Genomic DNA, 27,616 nt, shown 5'->3' on the forward strand with positions numbered 1-27,616 from the left:
GAAAGAAGATGAGAAAGGTATGTTGAGATGGTTTGGACATACAGAGAGGATGAACGAAAGGAGTTAGACGAAACAAGTATACAAGATGAGTGTGGATGGGAGAGTTGGAAGGGGTCGACCTCAGCGAATGTACCTCAATCAGATTGAGGATGTTTTTAGCAAAGGCCAGCTTAGGAGTACCCTAATTAAGTTAATAACAATGTACCTACCTATATAGTTTAAGTTTAAAAAAATTGGCTCTCCAAAGAAATTTCAATCGTTGAACTGTTGATATTTGGCTCTGTTGACTAATGAGTTTGCCAACCACTGGGCTATACCATAGAGCGTAGGTGTGTAGTAGGCTGGACCACCTAGGTTTGTGTAAATGCACTCTGTGATGTTCACGCCACAAAGAAATCGCCTGAAGACAAATTTCTCAGCATCTATTGCCATTATTAAATGGCACAAATTTCTCAGCATCTATTGCCATTATTAAATGGCAGTATTTTTAACTACCCAGACTTTACACTTCATAATACCTAGAATAAGAAAGGTTTGTATTGATGGTTTATTGTATTGTTTCAGAACAATGAAATGATGGAGCTACAGAGAATACGGATGAAGGATGAAATTCGAGAATATAAATTCCGAGAGGCCCGGCTCCTTCAGGACTATACTGAGCTGGAAGAAGAAAATATCACGTTGCAGAAACTTGTGTCCACATTAAAACAGAACCAGGTAAGATTTAAGAAGTTATTTGGTTACACTCCAGATGGACCACGTCTTCGGACCATTAAGGTTAAGTCTTCTCTTTATTTCTTTGTTAGGAACCTGTCAAAATATGCCTTAATCTCCCTACAATATTTATGTGCTGAAATTCCCCAGCATTTCTATTTTAGCTAAGAAATTTCCCAATCCTTCTATTTTAGCTAAGATTTAGAAGGCAAACCTAGAAGTTGTATGATTTACAATAAAGTTCCATTGGGTAAGAAAAATTTCAGTTTTTTACTTTAGCTCGATGTTAACGTTTTTCAGGAGTAAATCATATGTATTATAATAACTTAACCTGACAACTTATTAAAAACCCGAACTATAAGCTTGTTTTGTATTACAAACTTAAGGTCTCCCAGCAATCCTCTCTCTCTTCTCTCTCTCTCTCTCTCTCTCTCTCTCTCGCTCGCTGAAAATTACATTTGCATTATATAAGGAAATGGCTTAAGAAATATAAAGCAGTAAGAACAAAATTATAAGAAAAAGAAAATGCCTGATTTCTTTTTTTAGCTGTAACCTGACTAAACAGATTGCATGTGTATGTTTAAATAAATTTTTTTTGGTAGTGAGGCTTAGCTTAATTGTTTAATTTCCGTTATTAGTTATAGCATTCTTGAACCTGTAATTTTAGAAGAATTTATTTATGAATACAATTTTATCAAGTAATTAAGCGAAGCTGGATTGTATATTCAAGATCTTTTCAAGGTGCTTCTTCAGCCACAACCTCTACTCTGATCTAAATGCTATTGTAACTTCTCAGTTCAGGTCAACACACTAGGTACCAGGCGCTGTGCTAGGCTAGAAAGATATGAAATCCATAGGATAGCATCCTTGCCCTCAGTAGACGTAAAGGCCAGCACAGATGTATGCTTCTACTTCTACTCAAGTTGGTAGCTCGATCCCAAACTATTATTGCTTTTGATAGATACAGGGGTTAAGAGAAGAAAGGAAATATCCAGAAGGAAAAAAAAATCCAGGTATTGATACAATTGAAATTTGATTTCTGATCATTGCCATTTCCCCCATTTTTGGAATGTGGGGGAACAAGATGTCTTCTAAGGAGTGCGGGGATGACTTCAGACCATGAAAAAAGGGTTACCAGGATGTCACCATGTGATCTTACCTCATTCCCTCCTCTTTAAGCCTGAATCACTGTGTGTACGCGCAGAGGGCTCTCAATACCATGGACATTCCAGCTCTTGATTTGACTGGGGTCATTGAACTCACAGTGGAGAAAATTATACTTCAAAGAATTTTTTAGAAACTATGCTTCTCATGAACTTCTTAAAATAAGAAGGGTATTTTTTGTGGTCTGTGTTTTTTTTTGTTTGGTGGGGGTTTTTTTGGTCGCTCATGAAGTATGTAAAGGCCTTGAAGCAAATATACTTGAAGTGCAAATATTTAAAGCGGTCATTATTTGTGATTCCTAAAAGTCCTCAGTGCTCTCTGCACAGGCAGGAGTGCGCCCAGAGCCTCGCTGTGGAACCTCCCATCACTGCATGTGGCAGACTCATTTACTCAGGAGGTTAATTTAGGCCAGTATTACGTATTCTTGAAAGTCTGCCAAGGTATCCTGTGAGTCCTCATTAACCCAGATGCCGTTTCGGTGGGAGTGTGTACGAGCAGTCTGGCAGATTACTGTTTACAGTTTACCCGTGCCCTTCCACCGGTAATTGAAACGTGGGAATCGAATGCTTAACTCAGAAGTTTGAAGAAAAAAAAGCAAATAGGAAAATATATACATTTCTTTAATTTTATTTTCTAGATGCAATATGACAATTTCCTAATTAAGTGTCTAGTTCATTAATTTGAAATAATTTCCCTTACAAAGGGCCATTCTGGCTTATTCCCTAACAAAGGGGTACACTGTCATGTCACAGTCTCTTCCAATTAAGGAAATGCTGGTTTGGTTTTTGTCTCCTACTGTTGGCCTTTATTTATAGGAGTTAGCATCTATTATAAAATCCCTATATAATTAACGAAATATTAAGTATAATAATTTATGCCACAGATTTTTTTTCCAAACAGATGATGATGGTTGACTTTCAATTTCAAAATTGGTCTGATTGTTGCTTTGAACTGAAGCTCTCTATACAAAATATACTCCCCAGCCTGGTTTGATATTTCTCTCAGCAGAAAGCTGTTAGCTTTGTACAAGACTTAGTTGAAAGAACTCGAAGATTCTTTCCTTCTGAAGTTCCATTTTCCTTATTGGTTATTTTCTTTAAAAATGTTGTTTAAATAGCACTTTTTATTTCCTTTATAGTTTCTATGTATTGGTTTGTTTATTTTCCATCTCCCTCCACTAAGATGTAGCACCTCACCTAGAATAGAGCCTGGCCTATGGAAGGCATTAAATAAATACCTGCTGAAGGAAATAATAAATTGTTCTTAAATTTCTGTTTCATTCACTCTTCAACTGAGAGAGGAAATTATAATTCACCAAACCAATTTTTATATGTGCTCCTAAATATGAAATATATGGAACATCATCAATGAGTTGACTGCAAACTTGAGCCACATCCCTCCGTGTGCTAATTTGGTTCTGTGTCCAAAATGAAATCATGCTGAATGCATTTTCCACCTTTATGCTTTTTAGAACAAAGCGAAGCATAGGAAAAGCAGCAGTGATAAAGAGCGGTCAAGGCAACTGTCAAAAAAATCCACTGATGAAGCAAAGCTGTTTACTAAACCTCTTGCAAAAGAAACCGCCTCGACAAAACCTTAGTAATGTCTCAAAATGGGAGCGTTAGGGAAGAGTGTTCATAGGATTTTAGGATCTGGACTGGGTTTTGCCAGGTGGCAAACTGGTTGGGATAGACCGAGTTTATGACATAATAGCTTTGAGTTGGAAAGTACAACAGAGTGAGCATCTTGACGTGAGTCTTGAGGAAGCTGTGTTAGTTGGGTCTCATCTTCCAGGAGCGAGTCGTCCCTGTAAGCAGCTAAGTTTTTTATGCCTCGTCCTATTATTGGTAGCAGGGACGAGGGATAGGAAAATTTGCCTGGTTGCAGTATTAAACAATTACTTAACAGAGGGCAGGAAATTATGTTGATTTTAATTTTTAGAGATGTGATGGTGAGAGGAGGGGGAAATAATAAATTCCATTTCCCTAATATCTCACATATTGAACTAAAGCACTCAAATATGTGTTATCTACTTGTTAAAATTAATAATTCAATTTATGTCTATTATGAAAAACATTTCCTCCAGGGATATATTTCTATATCAGGCAATAATATCATAAGAGACCTAGGGAACTGTTATCAATTCAGTTTGATTTCATTGAACCAGTATTTCCAGGGTATTTTTCTATAAAGCCATATACTTCTTTTAAGGACAAAGACATGGTCACTGGCTCAAAGAACGTATAGTCCCAGTAAGGAAGGCAGGTCATAAACTCAGCCATCCATGTAGTTGCATATTAAAGCTATGTGTTAGGTTTGGCAATACAGGGCCACATTAAGATCTTTAGAGTTTCGGACTTTGAAAAAGTTATGGTACCTATTCCCCAACCCCATGTAGTCAAAAATAAAAAGAGCTTGCTATAAGGAATCCCAACAAAATACTGATTTTTTTTTCTGTTGGTAACTACTTTGATGCTGTTTTTAAAATATTGGACACCAATTCTTAAGTGCCTTCTCATCCTGTTTCTTGGTTGATACAGTTTGCTGGGGCTCTAATTATCTGAGGCCTCCTTGCAATGATGGCACCATGAAGGAGTGAGCTGTTAGCCTGAGTGGGTCAACAAAGACTGGAGTTAGGATTAGATTCCTGATTTGGGTCTTAAAGGATAAATAAGAGTTTTCCAGATGTTAGCCTTTGCCTAAGCAGAGAAAGACAAAAATATCTGGTTGAATATTAGGAGCTTGAACCAGTGAGTGGAGTGAGTGAAGCTGCCCAAATAGAAAGAGATCAGGTGTCATAGGAAGTCTACCATCAATTGAATACAAATCGCAGAATTAAAAAATCTACAAAACACACTAAATTTATGTCATCAAGGCCAGGAGTCGACAAACTTTTTTTTTAAGGGCCAGATAGTAAATATGTTAGGTTTTGCAGGCAATACAGTCTCTCTTGCAACCACTGCACTTTGTTGTTGTAGCATGAAAAGCAGCCATAGACAAATATAAACAAAAGAGTGTGACTGTGTTTCAGTAAAACTTTATTTACAAAAATACATGGTGGGCTGGATTTGGTCCAGAAGGCACAGTAATGTTTGAAAAACCCTGGTCTAGGTTATCAGTTTAATAGGGATTAAAGAATAGAAAGGTCTGTAATGCAAACTAATGTCTGCAAATGTAAGCTGTTATACAATCTGGGGCAGTCAGAGGATTGGTTGAAATATTAACTAAGGTGTCCTGAATTGTCCAGGGAAAGAAAAGGAGAAGGTCAGGATGAAGACAACTTCATAGTATATAAGTAGCCTTGGAAGAAAACACGATACAACATGCTGTTATTCTAAGCAATTTCCATGACTTAATTCTTACAAATAATATTATTATGGACCTGTGAAATTTCAGTGACCCTGTGTAGCAGTAAGTGTTGGTTGTCCATCAGTATCCATTGTTCCCTTCTCCCAATGTTGTATCCAGTTTTTAACTGGGCACTAGTCTACCCAGAGTAAAAAGTACATTCTTCACCTCTCTTGCAACCAAGTGTCATATGACTAGTACTGGCCAGTGGGATATGGAGAGAAGTGATATGGACAACCTTTGAGACAGGTCCTTAAAGGGAGAAGGTATGCCCCTTACCTTGTCCCACTGCTTGGAACATAATCAAGATGGCAAGCCACCTTGGACCATCTGGACCAAAATGAGAGGTAGTGCAATAAGATAGAAGGAGCCTGGTTCCTGGATGACCTCATGGAGCAGAGATTTCTACTGATCCTTGATTTACTATTTCCATAAGGGAAACAAACTCCTATCTCAACTAATCGCTCTTATTTAGGTCTCCGTTACACCAGCCAAACCTACAGCCTAACTAAAACTATATTGAAAACTGTTATCCTAACCTTTGCAAGACAAGCCATTGCATTGAGATTATGTGAAGAAGGATGGTGGGGTGGGGGAGAATTAGAAATGTATGAAGGTGATAATGGTCTATGATCCCTATTTTTTAGTCTTTAAAAGCTTTTTTAAAATACAAGTTTAAACTAATATAAACAAAAGTAAATTTAAAACTAAACACATAAGTAATGTTAGTACCTCATATCATAATGACTTTATTATATTACTTTTTCTACTCAATTTTTTTATCCACAATAGTTTATTCAGCAAATACTTATTGCAGAGCAGAATTCTGTTAAAAACACTATAAAGAAACATTGAAGCATTAGGAAGGACACCTAGGTGCATAAAAAGTCTTTCACCTTTCTGAGGGGATTACAAGGTGGTTGTGCAAATAAAATATTTATTGAAAAGTGCCTGTGATAAGTGCCATGGAAAAGGCCCCAAGGAAGGCATGTTGGTTTAGAGTAGAAATCTTTTCCCTCTGCGCTTTCATGACCAAGAGGGTGTTCGAGCAAGCTCTTATTTGATATAATTCAAGAGAATATTACATTGATAACAATACTATATATATTATTGCATGATAGGTATTCCAGATTCTATCCTTAAGCACATAAAATTTTTCTTTGCTTCCTATCTTACCCTTAAACATTTTTATTGAGATTATGTTTTTATTGTGATCTTTTAACTAATTTATCTCTGGGTATAAAAATTACTTTATTATTAATAATTAAAGAAAACCAAGTAATAGTGATGATGAAATCTTGGTTGTGAATAGTCTCATAAACAATTACGAAAGAAAAAAATCCTCATTTTATTAGGCCAGCAGTGCCCCTTTTGACCATTGGACCCCATAAAAGAAATCCTTAGACAAAATACATTTTCATCTCTGCTAAGAACTGAATTTATATTGATATGTAATTTCTAAAGAAACCATCCTATGTTACCGTAAGGGTATATTTACTGTGTTCTTTATAGATTTATTTTGTAGACGAATGTTTTGATTTTTTTTTTAATGATTAGGTCCACTAGAGTGTCTAATGGCAGTTTTGTAAGACGCAAATTTTAGTTTTATGAATCTTCTCTGTCCTATCTAATTCAGGTTGAATACGAAGGCTTAAAGCATGAGATTAAGCGATTTGAAGAGGAGACGGTGCTGCTGAACAGCCAGCTGGAAGATGCCATCCGGTTGAAAGAGATCTCTGAGCACCAACTGGAAGAAGCCCTGGAGACCTTGAAAAACGAAAGGGAGCAAAAGAACAACCTGCGGAAGGAGCTGTCCCAGTACATCACCCTCAATGACAACCATATCAGCATCTCCGTAGATGGGCTCAAGTTTGCGGAGGACGGGAGCGAACCGAACAACGATGACAAAATGAACGGCCACATCCACGGGCCTCTGGTGAAACTGAACGGAGACTACCGGACTCCCACTTTGAGGAAGGGAGAGTCTCTGCACCCGGTGTCTGACTTATTCAGTGAGCTGAACATTTCAGAAATACAGAAATTGAAGCAGCAACTTATGCAGGTAAGAATTTTGTTGAGGGCCATTAGAATGAATTTCTTATAGATTGCATAGCATGTTGTGGGATTTCTTAACCTTACATTTTAGTTCCAGATTATTTTTTAAAATATTGCTTCTTTAATTAGCAACTTTGAAAGTGCAGTATTTTATAAAAACACAACAGAAGAAGTGTTGAGACATCTCATTTGCATTGCTTTAAGAAATTTTTAGAGCCACAGATCAGATTGCAGCCAGGAGGCAGCTCGATGCACATCTGACAAAAGAATTCAAAGACTTTCTATACAAGTAAAATGACAGAAAATTATCCTTTCCATCTTAAGCAATTGTATATTGTCAGCATAAGAAACATTCTTATGAGTTTATTCTTGTGAGTTTATTTGAGCCAAACTGCCGACAGCTGCTGGGAAGCGAAATCTCAATGGATTGAGCTAATGCTCCAGAGAATGCCAGTTTTGCACCGTATTGTATACATTATAATAAAAAGAGGAGATATAAGTAAGTTACATGAAATCCATTGGTGATAGTTTAGGGAAGTGGGAAAAAGCAAAGCGGGAAACTCTGGGATTAGATGAAAAATAAAATGATAGGCACATACATGTTTTACTTAAGTGGGTACACAGAATAGTTACCAGTCAACAATTAACTCAATAACAATGAGGGGATTTGTGGTCTCCGCAGAGTGGTGCCTGTGTTTTGAGGGGTCCAGAAAAAGGAAAATTACTTTGACATTCCAAGGATATGTTATTGTAGATGCAAGAAGACACAATAGACAGGCTCAGTTAAGGTAAAGATTGACTTTTGTCAGGGCAGATGCTGGCCTAGGACATGATTACCTGCCAAGAACTGCTTTTAGTTAAAAAGTTTTCATTTCAGACCATCCTTTGTGGTTACTTTAGGTCTCTGAGTTTGTAAGGCCGCCTTGCAGGCCTCCCCTGAGTTTATCAGGTTAGCATGTGGCCTCTTTTAATCTATAATATATAGCTTCAAGAATAGTGGTTGTAGCCCTAACTGGTTTGGCTCAGTGAATAGAGTGTCGGCCTGCAGACTGAAAGGTCCCAGGTTCGATTCCGGTCAAGGGCATGTACCTTGGTTGCGGCCACACCCCCAGTAGGAGACGTGCAGGAGGCAGCTGATCAATGTTTCTCTCCCATCAATGTTTCTAACTCTCCATCCCTCTCCCTTCCTCTCTGTAAAAAAATTAATAAAATATATTTTTTTAAAAAGAAAAAGAATAGTGTTTGTAGACCTAGCCAGTTTTGCTCAGTGGATAGAGCGTCGACCTGCAGACTTAAGGGTTCCGGGTTTGATTCCGGTCAAGGGCACATGCCTGGGTTGCAGGCTCATTCCGACATGCAAGAGGCAGCCAATCAATGATTCCCTCTCATCATTGATGTTTCTATCTCTCTCTTCCTCACCCTTCCTCTCTGAAATCAATAAAAATATATTAGAGAAAAAAGAATAGTGGTTATATTTCACAGTAATACTTTAAGCTTTGGGCTTTCTATGTGCTAACTAGCCAGGAAACCATATGATTAAAAATGCAGAACAGGTATAAATCTAAAACCAAGGAGTTCTGATCCCAACATAAGCTAGGCCTTAAATTTTAACATATTCAAATCAGATGTCTTGTGTAGAGTCCCGTGTCCAAGCTAATCTCATTGTAAAATGGCCTACTTTGAGTCTTGCCTATATGCTATACCTTAATCCAGTGCTGATGGAAATCTTATCTGGGAAACATCACCACCATCACCATCACCTAGGGGCTTAGCACTACAAATTGTTGGGCTCCACACAGATCTACTGAACCAAGAATCTGGTTTAACATATAGCTGCTAATTAGAGGCTGTTAAGACTCCAGCAATCATTTATTTGTATAGTAAACAGCACTTATAATTTTCTACCTCTACAGAAATGATGAATAAAGAATGAAATTAGCAGAAATAAATAAGATGCTAGAGTACAAATAAAGTTAATTTATTATAAAGCTTACTTTTAATACTACATCGATTGAACATATCCTGCACTTCACTTGCTCAGTGCTTTGGGCTGCTAAAAGAGAATGTTTTCACAACGTTTCATTTGAATCAAGAAAAGAAGGCATAGCCACTGGATGGAATAAAATGAATTTCATATAGACTTTTACCTGACTGCAAAGTCCACTTCTTTGCAGGTAATACTTTCCCATGTCTTGCTGCTAAATGTACACTAATACAAGTAGGTTGATATTGAAGGGGAGGGGGAATTTCTGCTCCTTTCCTTCTTAGTTTTTCTGACTGGCCTACCTAAGAATTAAACTGACAAGAGAGAGCCCTGGCCAGTGTTGCTCAGTTGGCTGAAGCATCATCCTGTACACTGAAAGGTCACAGGTTCGATTCCTGGATCAGGACACACATCTAGGTTGCAGGTTCGGTCCCTGTTGGGGTGTGTAGGAGAGGCAGCCAATTGATGTTTCTCTCTCACATAGATGTTCTCTCTCTCCCTTCCTCTCTCTAAATTCAATATTCTCAGGTGAGGATTTTTTTAAAAATTGCCACGAGAGAGATTAATAGGAGAAAATAGCCAAGTTTATTACATGTGTACATATGGGGGTTCCATAAGAATATGGGGCCAGAGGACAAATAGGGCAGTTCTGGGCTAAGGGAGGGGAGGCAGGGGACTGGGAGGTCAAAGGGAAGGTAGGCAATTCACAGGTAGGTGAGAACAAGGGAGCATTTGGGTAAACAAATTCTAACTGGGCCACAACAATGGAACACAGAGGGTGGGCTGCCAAACAGGCTTTGCTCGGTTCCTCCCTGTCTGCCACACTTGGTTCATATTAAGTTAAGGTGATAGCTCCCTTCCTGGGTTCCTTTTGGCAGGTAAGAAGAAGGAAAAAGGCTCTTCTGGAGTCTTTTGTTTCTTAAAAACAACCAGCTTAAAATAATCTACATATGTATATATATATATATTTGGGGGGGGGGGTGGCAAATGCTGCTTCCCCCACCCCAGTGGGGTCAGGTGTGGCACTGGATGATCAAATAAAAACAGTTCTGTGGTGAAACGTGAGTTTTCACACCAAGAGGAAACAATGAGGACCCTAAGAGGTCTTGCCTCAGTCAGGTGCAATTTTGCTGCTCAGGGAATTTAGTTCTGTCTGAATGTTGCCACCAAGTGAAATAACAATAAAATTTTTACTTAAAGGATTTTGAGATTGTGGCTGCCATTCGTATAGCAATCGCTGTACTATTAGACAGCTCTCAATTTTGTGTATCTCAGTTTATAGCCTCAGCATACTTTGATGTGCGAGTTTTTATTTTCATAGTTCCCTTTTCCCTTAGGATCTCTTTTGGCCAGGGTCCAGAGCACTGCATTTGTGCCTTCACATTGAACACCTGCACTTGGTTAATGTTGACAGTTTGTGAAGCTGTCAAGGGGCACAGGCAGGGTTATAACACCCTATGCCAGGAATGTGCAGATTTTCTTCTTAAGGATTAAAGAAACCCTTTGGAAACAGGATACCCAGTCCAAAGCCTTTTCTTATCTTATAAGATTCCATCTATGCGCGCAAATGATGTTTTCCCACCCACGAGTATTTACTTAATCTGGTTCTGAAATGGGAAGAAAAAAAAAAATCTGTGTTTCTGCCTTGGGTATCAGGAATGTTGTTGGGTGAGTTGCTTCACGTCTCTGAGACACATGCATATAAAGAGAAAGGTGATAAATTAGCCCCATCACTAGTCTCTATGATGCCTCTGTTGGAATTAGGGGGGGAAAGAACAACAACAAAAAACCAGTCCCCTTCCTCAAGATGTCATACTGCCATCTGCTGGGAAAAGATAATATTAAAATCTAGGACAACTATCATTTAAATAGTGCCCCCTAGCATTGTATGGTGTACAATAGTGCCCCCTGCAGAGAATTACATTGAAGCCCTGGCGAGCATCCCAACCGAGCCTCCTTTGTAGAGCTGTTGTGAAGACTAAATGGATGGTAAATATGAAACCATGTATAAGTCACAATTTTTTTATAAGATTGTACTGGAACCGTCCATCAGTTTTAGAGGTGTCAAGAAGATTGCCACTTCCACTTTATATAAACAGTCAATATATAAAGCATAGAAAGTATAGGAAAGGGCAAAGGCTGGTAAGCCTATATCTATATATGGGGCTGTTTTTTTCCCCCAGAGAAAATCAGGGTGAACATTTCACTGAACTGTATTTCTTCTAGGGTATGCAATAAATTATAGGAATATTTTAAATTTAGCCAGTCATGCTGACTTTCACATAACACAAATCCATGTGAATTAAAACATATATATAAGAAAAATACATATAAGAAAACATTTTTAAAAGAACTTTAAATTTTATCTTTCAATTACAGTTTACATTCAATATTATTTTGTATTAGTTTCAGGTGTACTGCACAGTGGTTTGGCAATCATATACTCTACAGAGTGATCCCCCTGATATTTCCAGTGCCCACCTGGCACCATACATAGTTATTACAACATTATTGGCTATATTCCTTGTGCTTTATTTTACATACCCGTGATTATTTTGTAACTACCAATTTATACTTCTTAATCCCTTCACCTTTTTCTCCCAGTCCCCCAAGAAAACTTATTTTATTCATCTAAGAGTCCCTGTAAACTTGACAATAGACCTTGATAGTGAACAACTCAATTAGCATCATTCTTCATTCACTAAGAGACATTTTTCAGGGTATTATTGGATAAATTATTTTGGCTTTTTGGTGCTCTTTAGACTCAGTTATTTCCAATATATTACCATTGACATTTTCCAGTAGCAGTCAAATGCCTTAATTAGTTTTATTAGAATGAAAAGAAGTAGATGCTGTCTGGGAAAACTAAATTACCTAATCTATTTAAAGGAGTCTCTATGCTTCTGCTAAAATTTTTACTTTTGATAAACAGCCTCTTTTTAACTTCACAATACCAGATATCAAGCTACCAGTATATTACAAAGCCATGGTTCTCAAAACTGCCTGGTACTGGCACAAGAACAGACAGATAGACCAATGAAAAAGAACAGAGAACCCAGAAATTGACCCAAGCCATTATGCTCAATTAATAGTTGACAAAGGAGGCAAGAGCATACAATGGAGTCAAGACAATCTCTTCAATAAATGGTGCTGGGAAAATTGGACAGATACATGCAAAAAAATGAAACTAGACCACCAACTTACACCATACACAAAAATAAACTCAAAGTGGATAAAGGACTTAAACATAAGACGGGAAACCATAAAAATATTAGAGGAATCCACAGGCAGCAAAATCTCAGACATATGCCGAAGCAATATCTTCACCGATACAGCTCCTAGGGCAGTGGTTCTCAACCTTGGCTGCACATTAGAATCACCTGGGAATCTTTTTAAAATCCTGATTTCCGGGCCTCATCCTCCAGAAATTCTATTTCTTTGTTATGGGGTGGGGCCACATAACATTCTCTTATATTTATAAGAGAAAATATAATGCTGGAGTTTTTAGAAAATTATCCATAACTTAGTAATTTTTTAATTTTAATTTTTTTTGGTCAGATCAACCTTAATTACCTGGAAAGTGTGTGTGTGTGTGTGTGTGTGTGTGTGTGTGTAAAATTTGGATACCATTCCATTCTCAAGTGATTTCCCCAGAAATGTATTAAGTGTGGAAAATAGAACTGTATGTGGAGTGTAGGCACACAAGAGCAATGTTCTATTTCAGTGATTCCCAAAGTGGGCGCTGCAGCGATCCAGGGGGGCGGTGATGGCCACAGGTGCATTTGTTTTAACTTTTTTTGTATTACCTTTCTATTCTGAGTTCAATAAATAGTTTCATAATTTCAAACTTCAATGTTTCTAATTTACACCTTTCTTTACTATATTTTACGAAAAAGGTAGAAACATTAATACATATATCTTTCTGTTTAATTGCTATTAAAATTTAAAAAAAATTAATTTCCAGGGGGCGCTGAGTAATATTTTTTCTGGAAAGGGGCGGTAGGCCAAATAAGTTTGGGAACCACTGGTCTAGAGAATGTGCCAGACGCCACACTGTCACCAGTAGGAGATGCCCCCTATGTGAAAATAAACCAAGTGTGTCTCTATTATTAACTGACCCCTTCTCCACTGTCTTCTTCCTAAACAAAAATATTGCTGCTGCCAGCCTACCTTTTAACAGGTAGAGGGCTCCCTCCTGTGGGCAAGTAGCTGAAACAGTTTCCATGGCAACAAACTCCAAATCCTGACATCCAACACTGGTTGAGAAACCTCAAAATTATATTAGAAGAAAATAGAATCTGAGAAATAGTAAAGTGGACCTGAGAAATAGTAAAGTAAATATGAATTGGCAGAATTCAGATGGAAACTCTCCTAAAGGCATTACCTCATTCATTATAACACTTTTGCCTCTAAAACAAGCTTTAGACACAATCAGTACATTTTGTTCTGGTCCAATTTTTATTTTACTTTACTTAATCCTATTTTATTGAAAGGCTTTTCCTACTATAGGGCTTTTTGGAGGTAGCTTTGTCTTTTGTAATAATGTATACTAATCAAAATATATTTAGACTTTCAGAGCAAATTCACTTAATTTCCAAGAGAAAAAGAAAACAAAACTCCTGAAATAATCCATTTTCATTGAGATTGTATATAATACCAGTAATAAAATATTGAGAGATTTTTCTACCCCCTTTATAAAAAATTCAAATGATTTGTTTTTTCATCTAATACCATATTACAAAGTTACCTGGGTTTTTCGCTTAAAATCATTGCCCAATAGTCCAGATAAGTCAATTCATCTTTAGCTATTGAGATATAATCTTTTATATCTAAGGAAACCCAGCTAAGAGGATTTGTATTCAAATATATCCTGACTCTGAAATGAAAGAGTTGCTTTGCACACAGATTCAAATTTGTGAAAACGGATGTGTTTGCCATGTGGAATCATGTTGGTCATGGGAACTGGACCACAGTTACCAAATGTTAATAATCCATAATAATAAAAGCATAATATGCTAATTAGACCAGGCGTTCTTCTGGATGACCTCTGGACAAAGCCGTGGCATCGGGGTCCAAGGCAGCTGCCGCTGTGGCGGGGTCTGAGCCACTTGCATGAATTTCGTGCATCGGGCCTCTAGTAGCTAACATAATACCTTGAGCATTAAATTCGCTATCTAGCCCAGCCAGCATAGCTCAGTGGTTGAGCATTGGCCTATGAACCAGGAGGTCATGGTTCACTTCCTGGCCAGGACACATGCCCGGGTTGCAGGCTTGATCCCCCAGTGTAGGTTGTGCAGGAGGCAGCTGATCCATGATTCTCTCTCTTTGTTGTTTCTCTCTCTCTCTCTCTCTCTCTCTCTCTCTCTCTCTCTCCCTCTCCCTCTCTGAAATCAGTAAAAATACATATTAAAAAATCCAGTATCTAAATCATCAAAATGTCGTTATTGTGATAGTTTGTCCTCCTCTTATAGATTACTAAACTGAAGCTTGCTCAGAGGCACATAGCTAAGTAAACGATGGTGCCAAGATTTGACTCGAGTTCTCTGATGCTGCAGCCTCAGTTTTGCTTTTTACCTATAATACTATTTTGGGGGGATATTTTGGTTTCTGTAGCCATGATACATAACTTGTGGATTATGTTCCTGTCATAGATATGGGCAGGCACTATTTCATAAAATCACAGCTACAACTTAGGAGCCTCTAAATAATAATTTAATGTAACAAAACTATATTTTAAGTTCTAATATACATGACCACACTGTACAGGCAGTCCTTGCTTTGCATAATATTGTAGAAACATAAATGTGATTAAGCAAGCTGAAACTATGCAAAACAAACTTAGTAATGAGAAGATTACAACTGTTCTGTGATCTTTAAATTTTTTTGTTAAACATTAAAACTGGTTATAAATGTATAGAGAAATGAAAAAAATAGTAAAAATTACAACTGTTCTGTGATCTTTAAATTTTTTTCATTAAACATTAAAACATTGGTTATAAATGTATAGAGAAATGAAAAAAATAGTAAAACTACTTAGTACACTGTAATCTAAAATTAGAAATGAAGTTTTCTTTGTAAAAAACTTACCTCGGAAATAAAAATTTAACACCCTCTGCCCCTTCAAAAAAACAACAACACAAACACACAGGGAAATTAACTTTATATTTTGCAGAATAGCAAAGCTATTCAGGCTTTTTAATAAAAATATAACACCCCCCCCTCTGAAAAAAAGTTATCAAGATCAATTTGAACTTGCCTTCTTCTCATACTGTAACTTGTAATACTGAGCAAAAATCTTTCTTATGCCTTGACAAATCGTCATTCTCCTACCTAAGTTTAGATCAGCTTCTAACATTTTATCCTTTGCATTTTCAATGCCTGAAAATATCTCTGAGAGTATCTTTAGTGTGCTGGTGTCACTTCCTTTAGGAATTTTCATCCTTTTTATAACAACTACATTTTTCGTTTTTGATACATTCTCCTTTGCCAAATTGCTTTGATGCATATCTAAAGTCCTTCAACATCATCAATGTCCACATTCCCACATTCAACTATTTCTTCTATAACTCCATTTATGTTTGATTCAAATATCACCGCCAATGTTTTAGTCTGTGTTTCTTTGTTGCCCTTCCCTCCCTCCCTTTCTTCTTTCCTTTGCCAATTCCCTCTTTGGATGATCTATTTCTGTAAAACATCATGTGGGTTTATCACTGTGAGACAAGAAGACAAAGCTACACACTTTGCTATCTATGAGTGAACTGAATCACAGATACACAGTAACCAATCACTGACAGACTTTGTATGAAGTCATGACCAATTACGTGATTGGTCACTGGTCATGATGTTACTATGTAGTGATTTTGTAAAGTGTCAGAGTTTGTACTTTACATTTGCTCTCAGTTAATATATTGGTTACTGAAATTTGAACTGTGTTTTGGGGGGACCGATGTTTTAATTAGTTAAAACTAATGGTCAATGAAATTCATCCATATTAGAACCTTGCCAACTGAGTACTCTCTGTACATGATAATTATATGAAGGCTATGAAGTACCACAAAGGATCATAAAAGTACTACTCTACTGTATTATGAATAGATAGATATCTTTTAAAGTAATATACTGGTTAAAATAATAATTATTATAGTTTAATAATTGGTATTTATTATGTAATTATAATAGTACTTTTACTTGCCTCCTAGGAATTTAGAAGAGTTTGGAGAGATATAGTGTATGATCCAGGATAGTTTGAAAGTTTGAATTGATAACTTTCTCTAGATGTTAAGACATTCAACATCAATCTGTTATCCTTAAAGCAGGTCTCATGATGGTTTACTTTAAAAAACAAGAAGAAAAAGAAAAGAAAGCAAGTGCAGAAGGATAGGAGACCACTTATATAATGCTTTAAAATGTAAATATTATATAATACTTTAATATGTAAATATTTGCTTATCACAAACCATATTTACATTCTAAACATGTAAAAATTCTTAATTCATAATACTGATTACTGGTATGGAGGGACAGAAATGGTTCTTTTTGAAATACATATTTTTTTATTGATTTCAGAGAGGAAGGGAGAGGGAGAGAGAGAGATAGAAACATCAATGTTGAGAGAGAATCATTGATCAGCTGCCTCCTGCACAACCCACACTGGGGATCAAGCCCACAACCCAGACATGTGCCCTGACCAGGAATCAAACTGTGACCTCCTGGTTCATAGGTCGACACTCAACCACTGAGCCATGCAGGTCAGGCAGAAATGGTTTTTAAAAACTTCAGATTATAATTTCTCATATACTTATGTTTAATGAGACACTATTTTATATTGAGACCTGAATATTTTCAACATACACTAATACCACCTATATACTGGTAATAATAAAATTGTCATATTATTCAGATTAATTACCAATTTTTAAAATTCTTATTTTGGAGTGAAGGAATTGAAATGATTTGGAAATTGTTCTTTTAATTCTAAAACTCTATATTCTTTGACTTTTATATTAAAAGCTCTCAAATTTAGTGTATGTTTATTTGGGGGAGTAAATGCTTTTTTTTAAGGGAATGTCTAAGGTTCTCAGCAGTATTTGTAAGTTAGAGTCTTAGGGTTTAAACCTGACTTTGGGTTAAGCTCTGGGAAGGAAAGGATGATTCATAGGCACCTTGAAACAGCCACTTACCCCACATGAACTAAGGAGCAGATACACTCTAAGGCAGTGGTTCTCAACCTTCCTAATGCCGCAACCCTTTAATACAGTTCCTCATGTTGTGGTGACCCCCAATTTCATTGTTACAAATTGAACATTATTAAAGCATAGTGATTAATCACAAAAACAATATGTAATTATATATGTGTTTTCCGATGGTCTTAGGTGACCCCTGTGAAAGGGTCGTTCGACCCCCAAAGGGGTCGCGACCCACAGGTTGAGAACCACTGCTCTAAGGCTTTCAAAATAAAGACCATGCCAAGTACTATCTCTTGAAGTCATGTTATGTTTTCTGTGAAGTGTTCAAAGATAAAAATAAGATTGTTTGAATAACGTTCAAGTTTTATGAGTGGATGTGTATAATGCATGAGAATTTGGATGGGTAAATATGCATAGCATAATTCTTTTAGAATGATGTACGTTCAGAGTGATTGACTTACCAGAACTGCTGAAATAAGAAAACACACTCCAATTTAATTTGAAATAGTGGGACATTGGCTCTGTTGCACTTATTTTAAATGTATTTATGCCCCACAGTGAATGGATTCAGTTCATCAATGGCATTGCATTGAAGGCATTCAGAGACTTTCTTTTGTTATTGCAGGTAGAGCGGGAAAAGGCCATTCTTCTGGCCAATCTCCAGGAGTCACAGACGCAGCTGGAACACACCAAGGGGGCGCTGACAGAGCAGCACGAACGGGTGCACCGGCTCACGGAGCACGTTAATGCCATGAGGGGCCTACAGAACAGCAAGGAGCTCAAGACCGAGCTGGACGGGGAGAAGGGCCGGGTCTCGGAGGAAGAGGCACATGACTATGAGGTGGACATCAATGGCTTAGAGATCCTAGAGTGCAAATACAGGGTGGCAGTGACTGAGGTGATCGATTTGAAAGCTGAAATTAAAGCCTTAAAGGAGAAATACAACAAATCTGTAGAAAACTATACTGAAGAAAAGACCAAGTATGAGAGTAAGATCCAAATGTATGATGAGCAGGTGACAAGCCTTGAGAAGACCACCAAGGAGAGTGGAGAGAAGATGGCCCACATGGAGAAGGAATTGCAAAAGATGACCAGCATAGCCAACGAAAATCACAATACCCTTAATACAGCCCAGGATGAGTTGGTGACCTTTAGTGAGGAGCTAGCTCAGCTTTACCACCATGTATGTCTGTGTAATAATGAAACCCCCAACAGGGTCATGCTGGACTACTATAGGCAAAGCAGAGTTACTCGTAGTGGCAGCCTCAAAGGGCCCGATGATCCCAGGGGACTTTTGTCTCCACGGTTAGCCAGGCGGGGGGTGTCATCCCCAGTAGAATCCAGGACCTCCTCTGAACCAATTACAAAAGAAAACACTGAGGCCAGCAAAGAACCAAGTCCAACCAAGACCCCCACTATCTCTCCTGTAATTACTGCCCCACCGTCATCTCCAGTATTAGATACAAGTGACATCCGCAAAGAGCCAATGAATATCTACAACCTTAATGCCATTATCCGGGACCAAATCAAGCATCTGCAGAAAGCCGTGGACCGGTCCTTGCAACTGTCTCGTCAAAGAGCAGCGGCACGGGAGCTGGCCCCCATGATCGATAAAGACAAGGAAGCCTTAATGGAGGAGATCCTCAAGCTCAAGTCCCTGCTGAGCACCAAACGGGAGCAGATTGCCACACTGAGGGCTGTGTTGAAAGCCAACAAGCAGGTGATCTCATCCCACTGACCACGCATGCTAGCCAACGCCTTCCTATCGCATTTATTCCTTAATGTTTCTGAGTGTCCACTATCATCAGGATGAGAGTTCAGGTTCCTGGTCAGTAAGGAAATAAAAACTAAGTTCTAGTACCAGGTCAGAATGTAATAATTATTTTTAATTCAGTGAATGAATGAAATAGGAGAGTCGGTATGGTCCATTAGGTGGAGGTAGAGGTGAGGAAATTAAAGCAGGAACAGAGGAGAAAATCCATGCAGACATAGAAAGGCAGTTCAGGCAGTACTTAGCTGGAGTCCAGCAGTCATTGCATGTGAAAACAGGGGGTGGAGGGGTGACAGAATAGGCTGGCATGGCAGCTTACACCAGGGAGACACAGCAAGAAAGACACCTGGCAGGCAGCTGGAGCTAACGGAGTTACCTAGAGAGAGAGAGGTAGAGAAACAGAGGTAGAGATGGAGGTAAAATGTGCACTCGCTCTGCTAGTGACCACATATCTGAAGTTTAGGTTCATTTGGGATGTTAACTCACTTGGGTCAGAGCTTAAGCAGTAGAGAATTTTTCCTAACCACAGATCTTGTCCTCTGGAATAAGTAAGGGTGCTACAACAAGACCCTACCTGACTAATTCCAAGATCTCCTTGATGACTGGATCTGTTTTCCTGCCTTGAGTTTTACCTGGGTGGCTATGCTATGAAATATAGACAGGAAAATATTTTTAACCTTTCTTTAGTTTCTCTGGAAAATGAGCATTGAGACATAGATTTGAGGAGGGTGCTAAAAGGGTGTTGATGAAGCGAAGCAACAAAGCATCAGATACCTTCTTACAAATGTAAGCAGGGCTAGTGTTAGAGGTTAATTTCAGATTCGGAGTTCTTTCTTTTACCTTTGTCTGGGGGAAACCACACTATTATTTTGTCATCTACAGTGCAGCTCTCTAGCATTTTTATCTTCAGTTCCCATAAACCCATTCATATAATTTGGAGGTCTATACCACAAACAATAATATTGTCCACACTATAAACATGTTTTATATAAACCTAAGGGCAAAATAGGTCCTTCTTTTGTGTCATCAGTTCAGAAAAATAGAAAAGATTAGGGTAAATGGAGAATTTGTGAGAGATCTGAGATTTGAGGTCAGAATTGAGGAATTCGTTACCATAAATTCTGCTACAATCCAAAGATCCAGTGATTTAGAGTGGTCATAAATAATCAATACCATATCAGATAAGACAGCCTTTTTCCAGGACGTTATATCCTGGGTATTCTCGATCAAACCATTCAGATAACTTCTCTAATTTCTTTCTGAAGGTTGAATATTAATAACCTAGAGACCTAGATCTATAAGAAAGTCAAGACACATAACTGACACAGAGGTTAGATAATAAGGATGGTTGATCAGCCAAGAGAGACTAATTTGTGAGCAAGCACTCATTGATTACATATTTCATGGCAGGCAGTAAGTAAGGAGGAAAAAATAAGTGACTAGTAATCTAGTAGGAAGGAGTTCAATAATTCCGATAACTGTCTACAAGATAGTACATATCAAGCACTTAAGAATGGTATAAACAGTGCCATAGGAATTCAGAGCAGAACAAAGCATTTCTGGCTATGGTACCATTTGCATTATGTTACCGTCATAGCCTTTATGGACTCAGTAAATTAAATGAGAACACATTCCTAGCCATGCATTTAGTTTACATTTTAATGATGCTGGGCCTATTGCTGTGATGCATATATGCCATAAATAGCTTCACGTGTCTACAGGTGACATTCATTATATTTCTGCATGTGGAATGTAAATTATTAAGGCTAAGGTGAGAATTCTGTGATATAGGAAAAGGAATTTTCTATTTTAAAATAGTTTTCTGCATTCTCTATGAATCTTTTAATATGCTTTAGGATTTTTTTTTTGTAAGCACAGTGTCCTCTGATGAACAAGCAAATGTTTATGAAGTACCATCTGTGTACTAATTAGATGCTAAAGTTTCAAAGACTCATCCATGGTCCCTGCCCCTGACCTAAAAAAAAAGGAGGAGTCACAGTCCAGTGGGGAAGTCAGAATAGAAACAGATAATTACAGTTTGATGTTATCCGTGCTGTAATTGAGTTATGGGAACATTGCAGAGGAAGTAACTAATGTCTTTTAGAAGAGTTCGAGAAAACTTCATAGAAGGAATTATTCGTGTGTCTGTTCTTAAAGGATGAGGAGTTGTTTTCTAGAAGAGGAGGAAATAATTCCAGACAGAAAGAACAGTAGGCGGTAGAGGCACAGAATAGAAAGATATATATTTTGAAGGTCTCTGTGGCTAGAAACAAGATTTTTATTTAGAAAGTACACTTTGGGAGTGTTTGAAGGATATAGCAAATGCTGCTGATGCCAACAAATGTACTAATGGGTTATATATAGACACTTAGAATTACTTAATTCTGAAAAAGTGTTGTACAGTCTGTGGACAAATAAATCAACAATGCTGAATCCTTTGGGGGCATTTCTCACAAATAATAAATAACTTTGTACTTCTATTTCAGATCTTGTTTTTCTGTCGTTCCCCCCACTCACCCTTGCCACTCAACTCTCCTTAGTTAACTGACCACATGGCTCCATATGCTTACAAATTTGTTACATCTGCATTTGCACAACTTAAACTTAACTATCTGTTCTAAATGAATATGTGTATAATTTATTTTTAAAAATTTAAAACGGCCATTTCCCCAGGTCAACTTCTGTATTCCAGACAATTTTCTGAATTTATAATATTTCTGAAGATTCCACTAAGTGATAGCACTACAGGGCATATTGAACTATTTAATGAGTAATTTCTCATTTCAATTTGAATTTAAATTCAATCAAAACTAATAAGGAACTACTTTATAATCAAAACATGAACAAACTACCCCATCCCAACATTGTTTTAATTAAAAAAAGAATCCATTTACCTCCATAGAAGTTGTGCTTTGCTTAAGAAAACTGAAGTTGTCCATTTCAAGCACAAAAAGAAATGTTAAAAACCAGGGTAGTCTTCCTGGGACATCATATTAGTAATGGATTTTTTTTCATTAGTAAGGGACTTTTTCATTAGTATTGAATATTTTTACACAGCCTGAAAGCTGTAGTTAGCAGTTTGTAAAAATGGTATGTTTCCAGTTTGGCTTCTATATGCATATCATGTGCTATGCACCTAACAGACAGTCCCTAAATATACATTCATTTCATTAATAGATTCACTCAACATTTTTAAGTTTTACTTCCTGCCATGTGTCAGGCTAGTTCTCAATTTGAAACACTACTTATTCTTAGAACTTCAGACATGCCCAAATTCAAATAAATATTTCAATTCATTCACCATTTTGGAATTTTTGCTTTTATGGGGATTGTGAAGACTTAAATTTGACTATTCAAATTTGATTATTTTTATTGTTATCTGATTATTGAAATTTGATTATTAATTTTGACTATAGTTCACTGTTTTTGAAGAAGTTGTATGCAAAGGCATCAGAAATCATTGGTTCTTTGTTAATTTTTTTCCTTAAACATAAAATATGGATTGATAGTTTATGTACTCATCATAAATTGCAATGGCCTACATCAAGCATAGCAAACTCAAAGGCTAACACAGGCCAAATAAACAAGGTTTAAGTTTATGTGGGCCGCAAAAAATCAAAAGCTTCAATTTTCATAGAAACATCAGTTTGTTTCAATAGAGATATGCTGAATACAAAGGGCTGAAATAAATGAGTAATCGTTAGCATAAAATAATACAACATTTTAATAAAAATTAATATTTTTTGAACATTAACTTACCAGACACTGAATAACTGCACAAATTAATAAGCATAATGCAAATAAACCTACTTTTCTTGTTCTCCAAAAGTGAAATATTTCCTGTTGCGCACAAGTCAGTCCAAGACTATGACGTAGCAATCGGCTGCTAAAATATTCGCTGCTAGTATTAGTGGAGAGAAATGGTGCGCCTACACTTAAGGCGTGTAAGGGAAATGAATGAGACACAATTATAGTAATCAGTCAGCGAACTATGTAGTTCTTTATTAACAATCATGTATAACAGCATATTGTAAAAATTAAGTTACGAAATTTTTATTAAAACGTTTCTTACATACTGTTGTATTGGCTGGGCCGCAAAAATATTCGTTGTAGACTGCATGCGGCCTGCAGGCCGCAAGTTTGACATGCTTGGCCTACATCTTTTATTCTGTTTGTTTCAGGCCCACAGAACTCAGGTGACACAAGAATATTTGAGTTCTATTACATTTCAGTTGGAACCAGTACTTTTCCCCTAACTTTTCCTTGATAAAATTCTTTTTGTGTAAAGTTTCATTTTGGCTTCTTCATGTCTGAAAACCCTACACTCTCAACAATCTGCATTAAATATTTATTGAACTATCATTGCCTTTGCTCTTAATACTGACTCAGGTTCATGGCTGGCTTCTAGGGCAATGTCACCACATGGATTCACAACACGTTTTGACATTAAAGGAAAACTGCCTTAAGTCCAAAATACATACCTATGTTTATATAAAATACTAGAAGCCCGGTGCACAAAAATTTGTGAACTCGGGGGGTGGGGGGGCGTCCCTCAGCCCAGCCTGTGCCCTCTTGCAGTCTGGGACCCCTCGGGGGATAACCACCTGCTGGCTTAGGCCTGCTCCCCGGGGGATTGGGCCTAAGCTGGCAATCAGACATCCCTCTGGCAGCTCGGCAGCCCTCGGGGGATGTCCACTTGCCAGCGGGGAGCAGACCTAAGCTGCAGTCGGACATTCTTAGCGCTGCTGAGGAGGCAGGAGAGGCTCCCACCACCACCGCCGTACTGGCAGCCATCAGCCTGGCTTGTGGCTGAGCAGAGCTCCCCCATGTGGGAGCGCACTGACCACCAGAGGGCAGCTCCTGCATTGAGCATCTGCCCCCTGGTGGTCAGTGTGTGTCATAGTGACCAGTCATTCCCAGTCTTTCTGCTGTTAGGGTCAGTTTGCATATTACCCTTTTACTATATAGGATAGAGGCCTGGTGCATGGGTGGGGGCCGGCTGGTTTGCCCTGAAGGGTGTCCCGGATCAGGGTGGGAGTCCCGCTTGGGTGCCTGGCCAGCCTGGGTGAGGGGCTGATGGCTGTTTTTAGGCTGGCCACACCCCCTTCAGGGTGGGGGTCCCCACTGGGGTGCCTGGCCAGTCTGAGTGAGGGGCTGAGGGCCGTTTTCAGGCTGGCCGGCGACTGAAGCTCCCAGCCTCTCCTTTTTTTCTTTTTCTTTTTTATTCTGGGATTTATTTACCTTCTATAATTGAAACTTTGTTGCTTTCGGAGCTCAGAGCCGGGCTGCGGCAGGCGGGGAACCTTGGCTTCCTCCATCACTGGGGCAAGCTAGCCTCCTGCTCACTTCAGCTGCATGGCTGCCGGCCGCCATCTTGGTTGGGTTAATTTGCATATCATGCTGATTAGCCCATGGGAGGCGTAGCAAAGGTATGGTCAATTACCATGTTTGTCTATTATTAGATAGGATAACCAAGTCCATTTCACCTCCGTTTATGAAAGTAATATTCCCAGCATGAAGAAATCTCTGTGATAGATTTTCCTGATATGAAAGTTGTAAGCATTGTGATTTTTCCACTTTAGACAGCTGAGGTGGCACTAGCTAATCTCAAGAACAAATATGAAAATGAGAAAGCAATGGTGACTGAAACGATGACGAAACTTAGAAATGAACTGAAGGCTCTGAAAGAAGATGCAGCAACTTTCTCATCCCTGAGAGCAATGTTTGCAACAAGGTAATCGTTTTTTCTTCCACGATTAGGTGTGGTATATGGGGGAAGACTTTGAAATTCACATGGGTATCTTCCTGCATCCTGAGTGTGTAAGTTGTGAAAAAAGGAGAGATTCCACTCTGACAAACCTGATACGAGCTCTCGTGCTGTTTTCCAGAGCCCTCTACTGGACACACTGGATCAAGCAATTCCTTTACACAGAAGTATTTTTAAATATTAATACAAGAGACATTTTTCCTACTTTTTTTTTTATATTTACAATAGAACTTATGTACCCAAAAGAATTAGGACACACAAAAGAAATCTCCAACAAGGGGAAAAGTCCTACTTGCTAAAGCAGCTAAATATTATCACCACTGAAATTCACTATCACCAAAGTGCTTATCATTAATAAATATTGTATGAGAAAGATACCATTATAATGAAGATTAATATTCATCATACCAGCTAATTACTTAGACTGAAATACACTGATGAAAATATAACTTTTAAAGTGTAAATTATATCACCAAATTTTGACATTGCCCAAGTAATTAGATACGTATTAATTACTACCCTCCCACCTCCCTTCATTATGTGGTGCCACTGTATTTTGTTTTTAAACTTGAAGTGATTATTAAGAATCTGTTGATTCAAGGCATTTGAAATCCTGAGATTCTCAATATGTGACCTTTTTTTGCTGTCACAATTTATTGCCAAAATAAAAACAGTTATATATCTTATATGATGCAAACTTGATACAAAGTTCACAAAGCATCACTATGCCTTTAATTGCAGATTCATTAAGTAATTTACATGTAGCTGATATAAGTATAAAACAAAATCCTGGGTTGAGCCTGGGAATCTGTCCAGCTTTCTTGGGGTGTCAGGAGAGAAAGGCTCAAGCTCGTACTCTGTGATTGACCCTCGGAGATGGCAGTGAGGAGGCTGAGTGCCCGATGGACCCCAGGGGTGTGGGGAACTGAAGCATAAGAGTTTGGGGAGAATAAATGCACCTCTGGCCACTGTGAGGGGAGGCAGGATAGAGAATTTGGATGGTACACATACCCCTTACTGATGAAAGAAACCAATCAGGATGATGTGTAGAATCAAGAACACAAATTTCCTCTTTGAAAAAGAAATCAAACCTTTTTAAAGGGACATTGAAAGTCTGAATCTGGTTTATATAAGAATTATTTCCCCCAAATAGTGCATTTTCACAGAAATTTGTCTTATTTTGGGGGTAGTAATTGCCTTATTTACTCCATAGTATTTTTTAAAATATTGTTATCTAACCAATTAAAATAAATCCAGGATCCTGAAATTCACATTGTATTTTACTAAGCCCTAGATTTTCTTATGATATCGCTACATGTTTCTTGACATTCAAGGTTAAAGAAAATGGGGACCCACCCAGATCTCAAGTTCTTTCACTACAGGGTCTGTTTTTTTCTTTAAAATGCCGTAAGGTTTGTGCTGATTGCAAAGTGTGTACAATACATTTTGGACTACTCCACAAAGTCATTAACTATCTATTGGTACATAAAAAGTACTTGTTATTATTATTATCTTAGTGGGTAAATAAACTCAGAAAAAAAACTCTAATTATGTGAATAACTAGAGGCCCGGTGCACGAATTCGTGCATGGGTGGGGGTCCCTCAGCCTGGCCGGCGATCGGGGCCATCTTGTCCAGTCCCAATTGGGGCCATGGGGGCCGGCCGGTGGGGAGGGGCTGCAGGAGGGCTCCAGGGCATGTCCGACCCTCTTTCCCAGTCCCAATCAGCCAGACCCCAGCAGCAAGCTAACCTACTGGTCAGAGTTTCTGCCCCCTGGTGGTCAGTGCACATCATAGCGACTGGGTAAGCAGTTGACCGAACAGTCGACTGATGGGTCAAACACTTAGCATATTACGCTTTTATTATGTAGGATTGTTTCTCTCAACTGTGTGTGTGCTCAGGTTTTACTTTTGATGGGGATAAAAGACCAATGAGCGTATCTTCCTGCTGCAGCATAAATCCTAGGCTCCTCATGGCTTTCTTTGACACTTATTGCTCAATCATCTGGTTGAGAAATCATTGAAAAGACTCAGGTTTCTAATTCAAACAAATCTGCCATATTGAAAGCAGTGGCAGCTGCAATCTATACTCGATTAAAATAGAACCTATAAATATAGATAAAGAAGGAAATGTTTTCTTTACAAACATTATTATTCTTTTGCATGCTACAGGCATAGCCTATAACAAACTTGTCACAGTCCTCCGAAGAACACATCACACAGTAGAAAAAGCCACCTGTAACTCACCTAAGATGCTATGCACGCTGCCTGAGACTTTTCTGCTTAATCCTGTGCCACCATGCAGCAGCCCCCACAATAAGGGACTTAAGGCGTCACCTATTAAGAATGTCCCCAGCCCAGCCAATGTGGCTCCTTGGCTGAGTGTTGACCTATGAACCAGGAATTCACAGTTTGATGCCCCGGTTATGGGCTCAATCCCCAGTAGGGGGAGTGCAGGAGGCAACTGATCAATGATTTTCTCTCATCATTGATGTTTCTCTCTCTTTCTCTCTCCCTTCCTCTCTGAAATCTATAAAAAATATATATATATATCTTTTTTTTACTTTTCTTTCTTTATTTAAAATTTTTTTATTGATTAAGTTATTACATATGTGTCCTTATCCCCAC

General features: G+C 38.2%; 1 protein-coding gene across 7 annotated transcripts in view; it reads left to right on the forward strand.

The window, feature by feature from the left end:
• BICD1 (bicaudal D homolog 1 (Drosophila)) overlaps window positions 1–27,616 on the forward strand; it is a 206,666-nt gene that overhangs the window by 138,946 nt on the left and 40,104 nt on the right. For all 7 annotated transcript variants that reach the window (XM_005865666.2, XM_014539216.1, XM_005865668.2 and 4 more), the window contains exons 3-6: window positions 565–717; window positions 6,863–7,288; window positions 18,077–19,171; window positions 24,805–24,956. In XM_005865666.2, the coding sequence (XP_005865728.1) occupies window positions 565–717; window positions 6,863–7,288; window positions 18,077–19,171; window positions 24,805–24,956 (1,826 nt within the window). The remainder of the gene's footprint in view (window positions 1–564; window positions 718–6,862; window positions 7,289–18,076; window positions 19,172–24,804; window positions 24,957–27,616) is intronic.

This window comes from Myotis brandtii, unplaced genomic scaffold, assembly GCF_000412655.1.
Source record: "Myotis brandtii unplaced genomic scaffold, ASM41265v1 scaffold209, whole genome shotgun sequence".
Taxonomy (NCBI): Eukaryota; Metazoa; Chordata; class Mammalia; order Chiroptera; family Vespertilionidae; genus Myotis; species Myotis brandtii.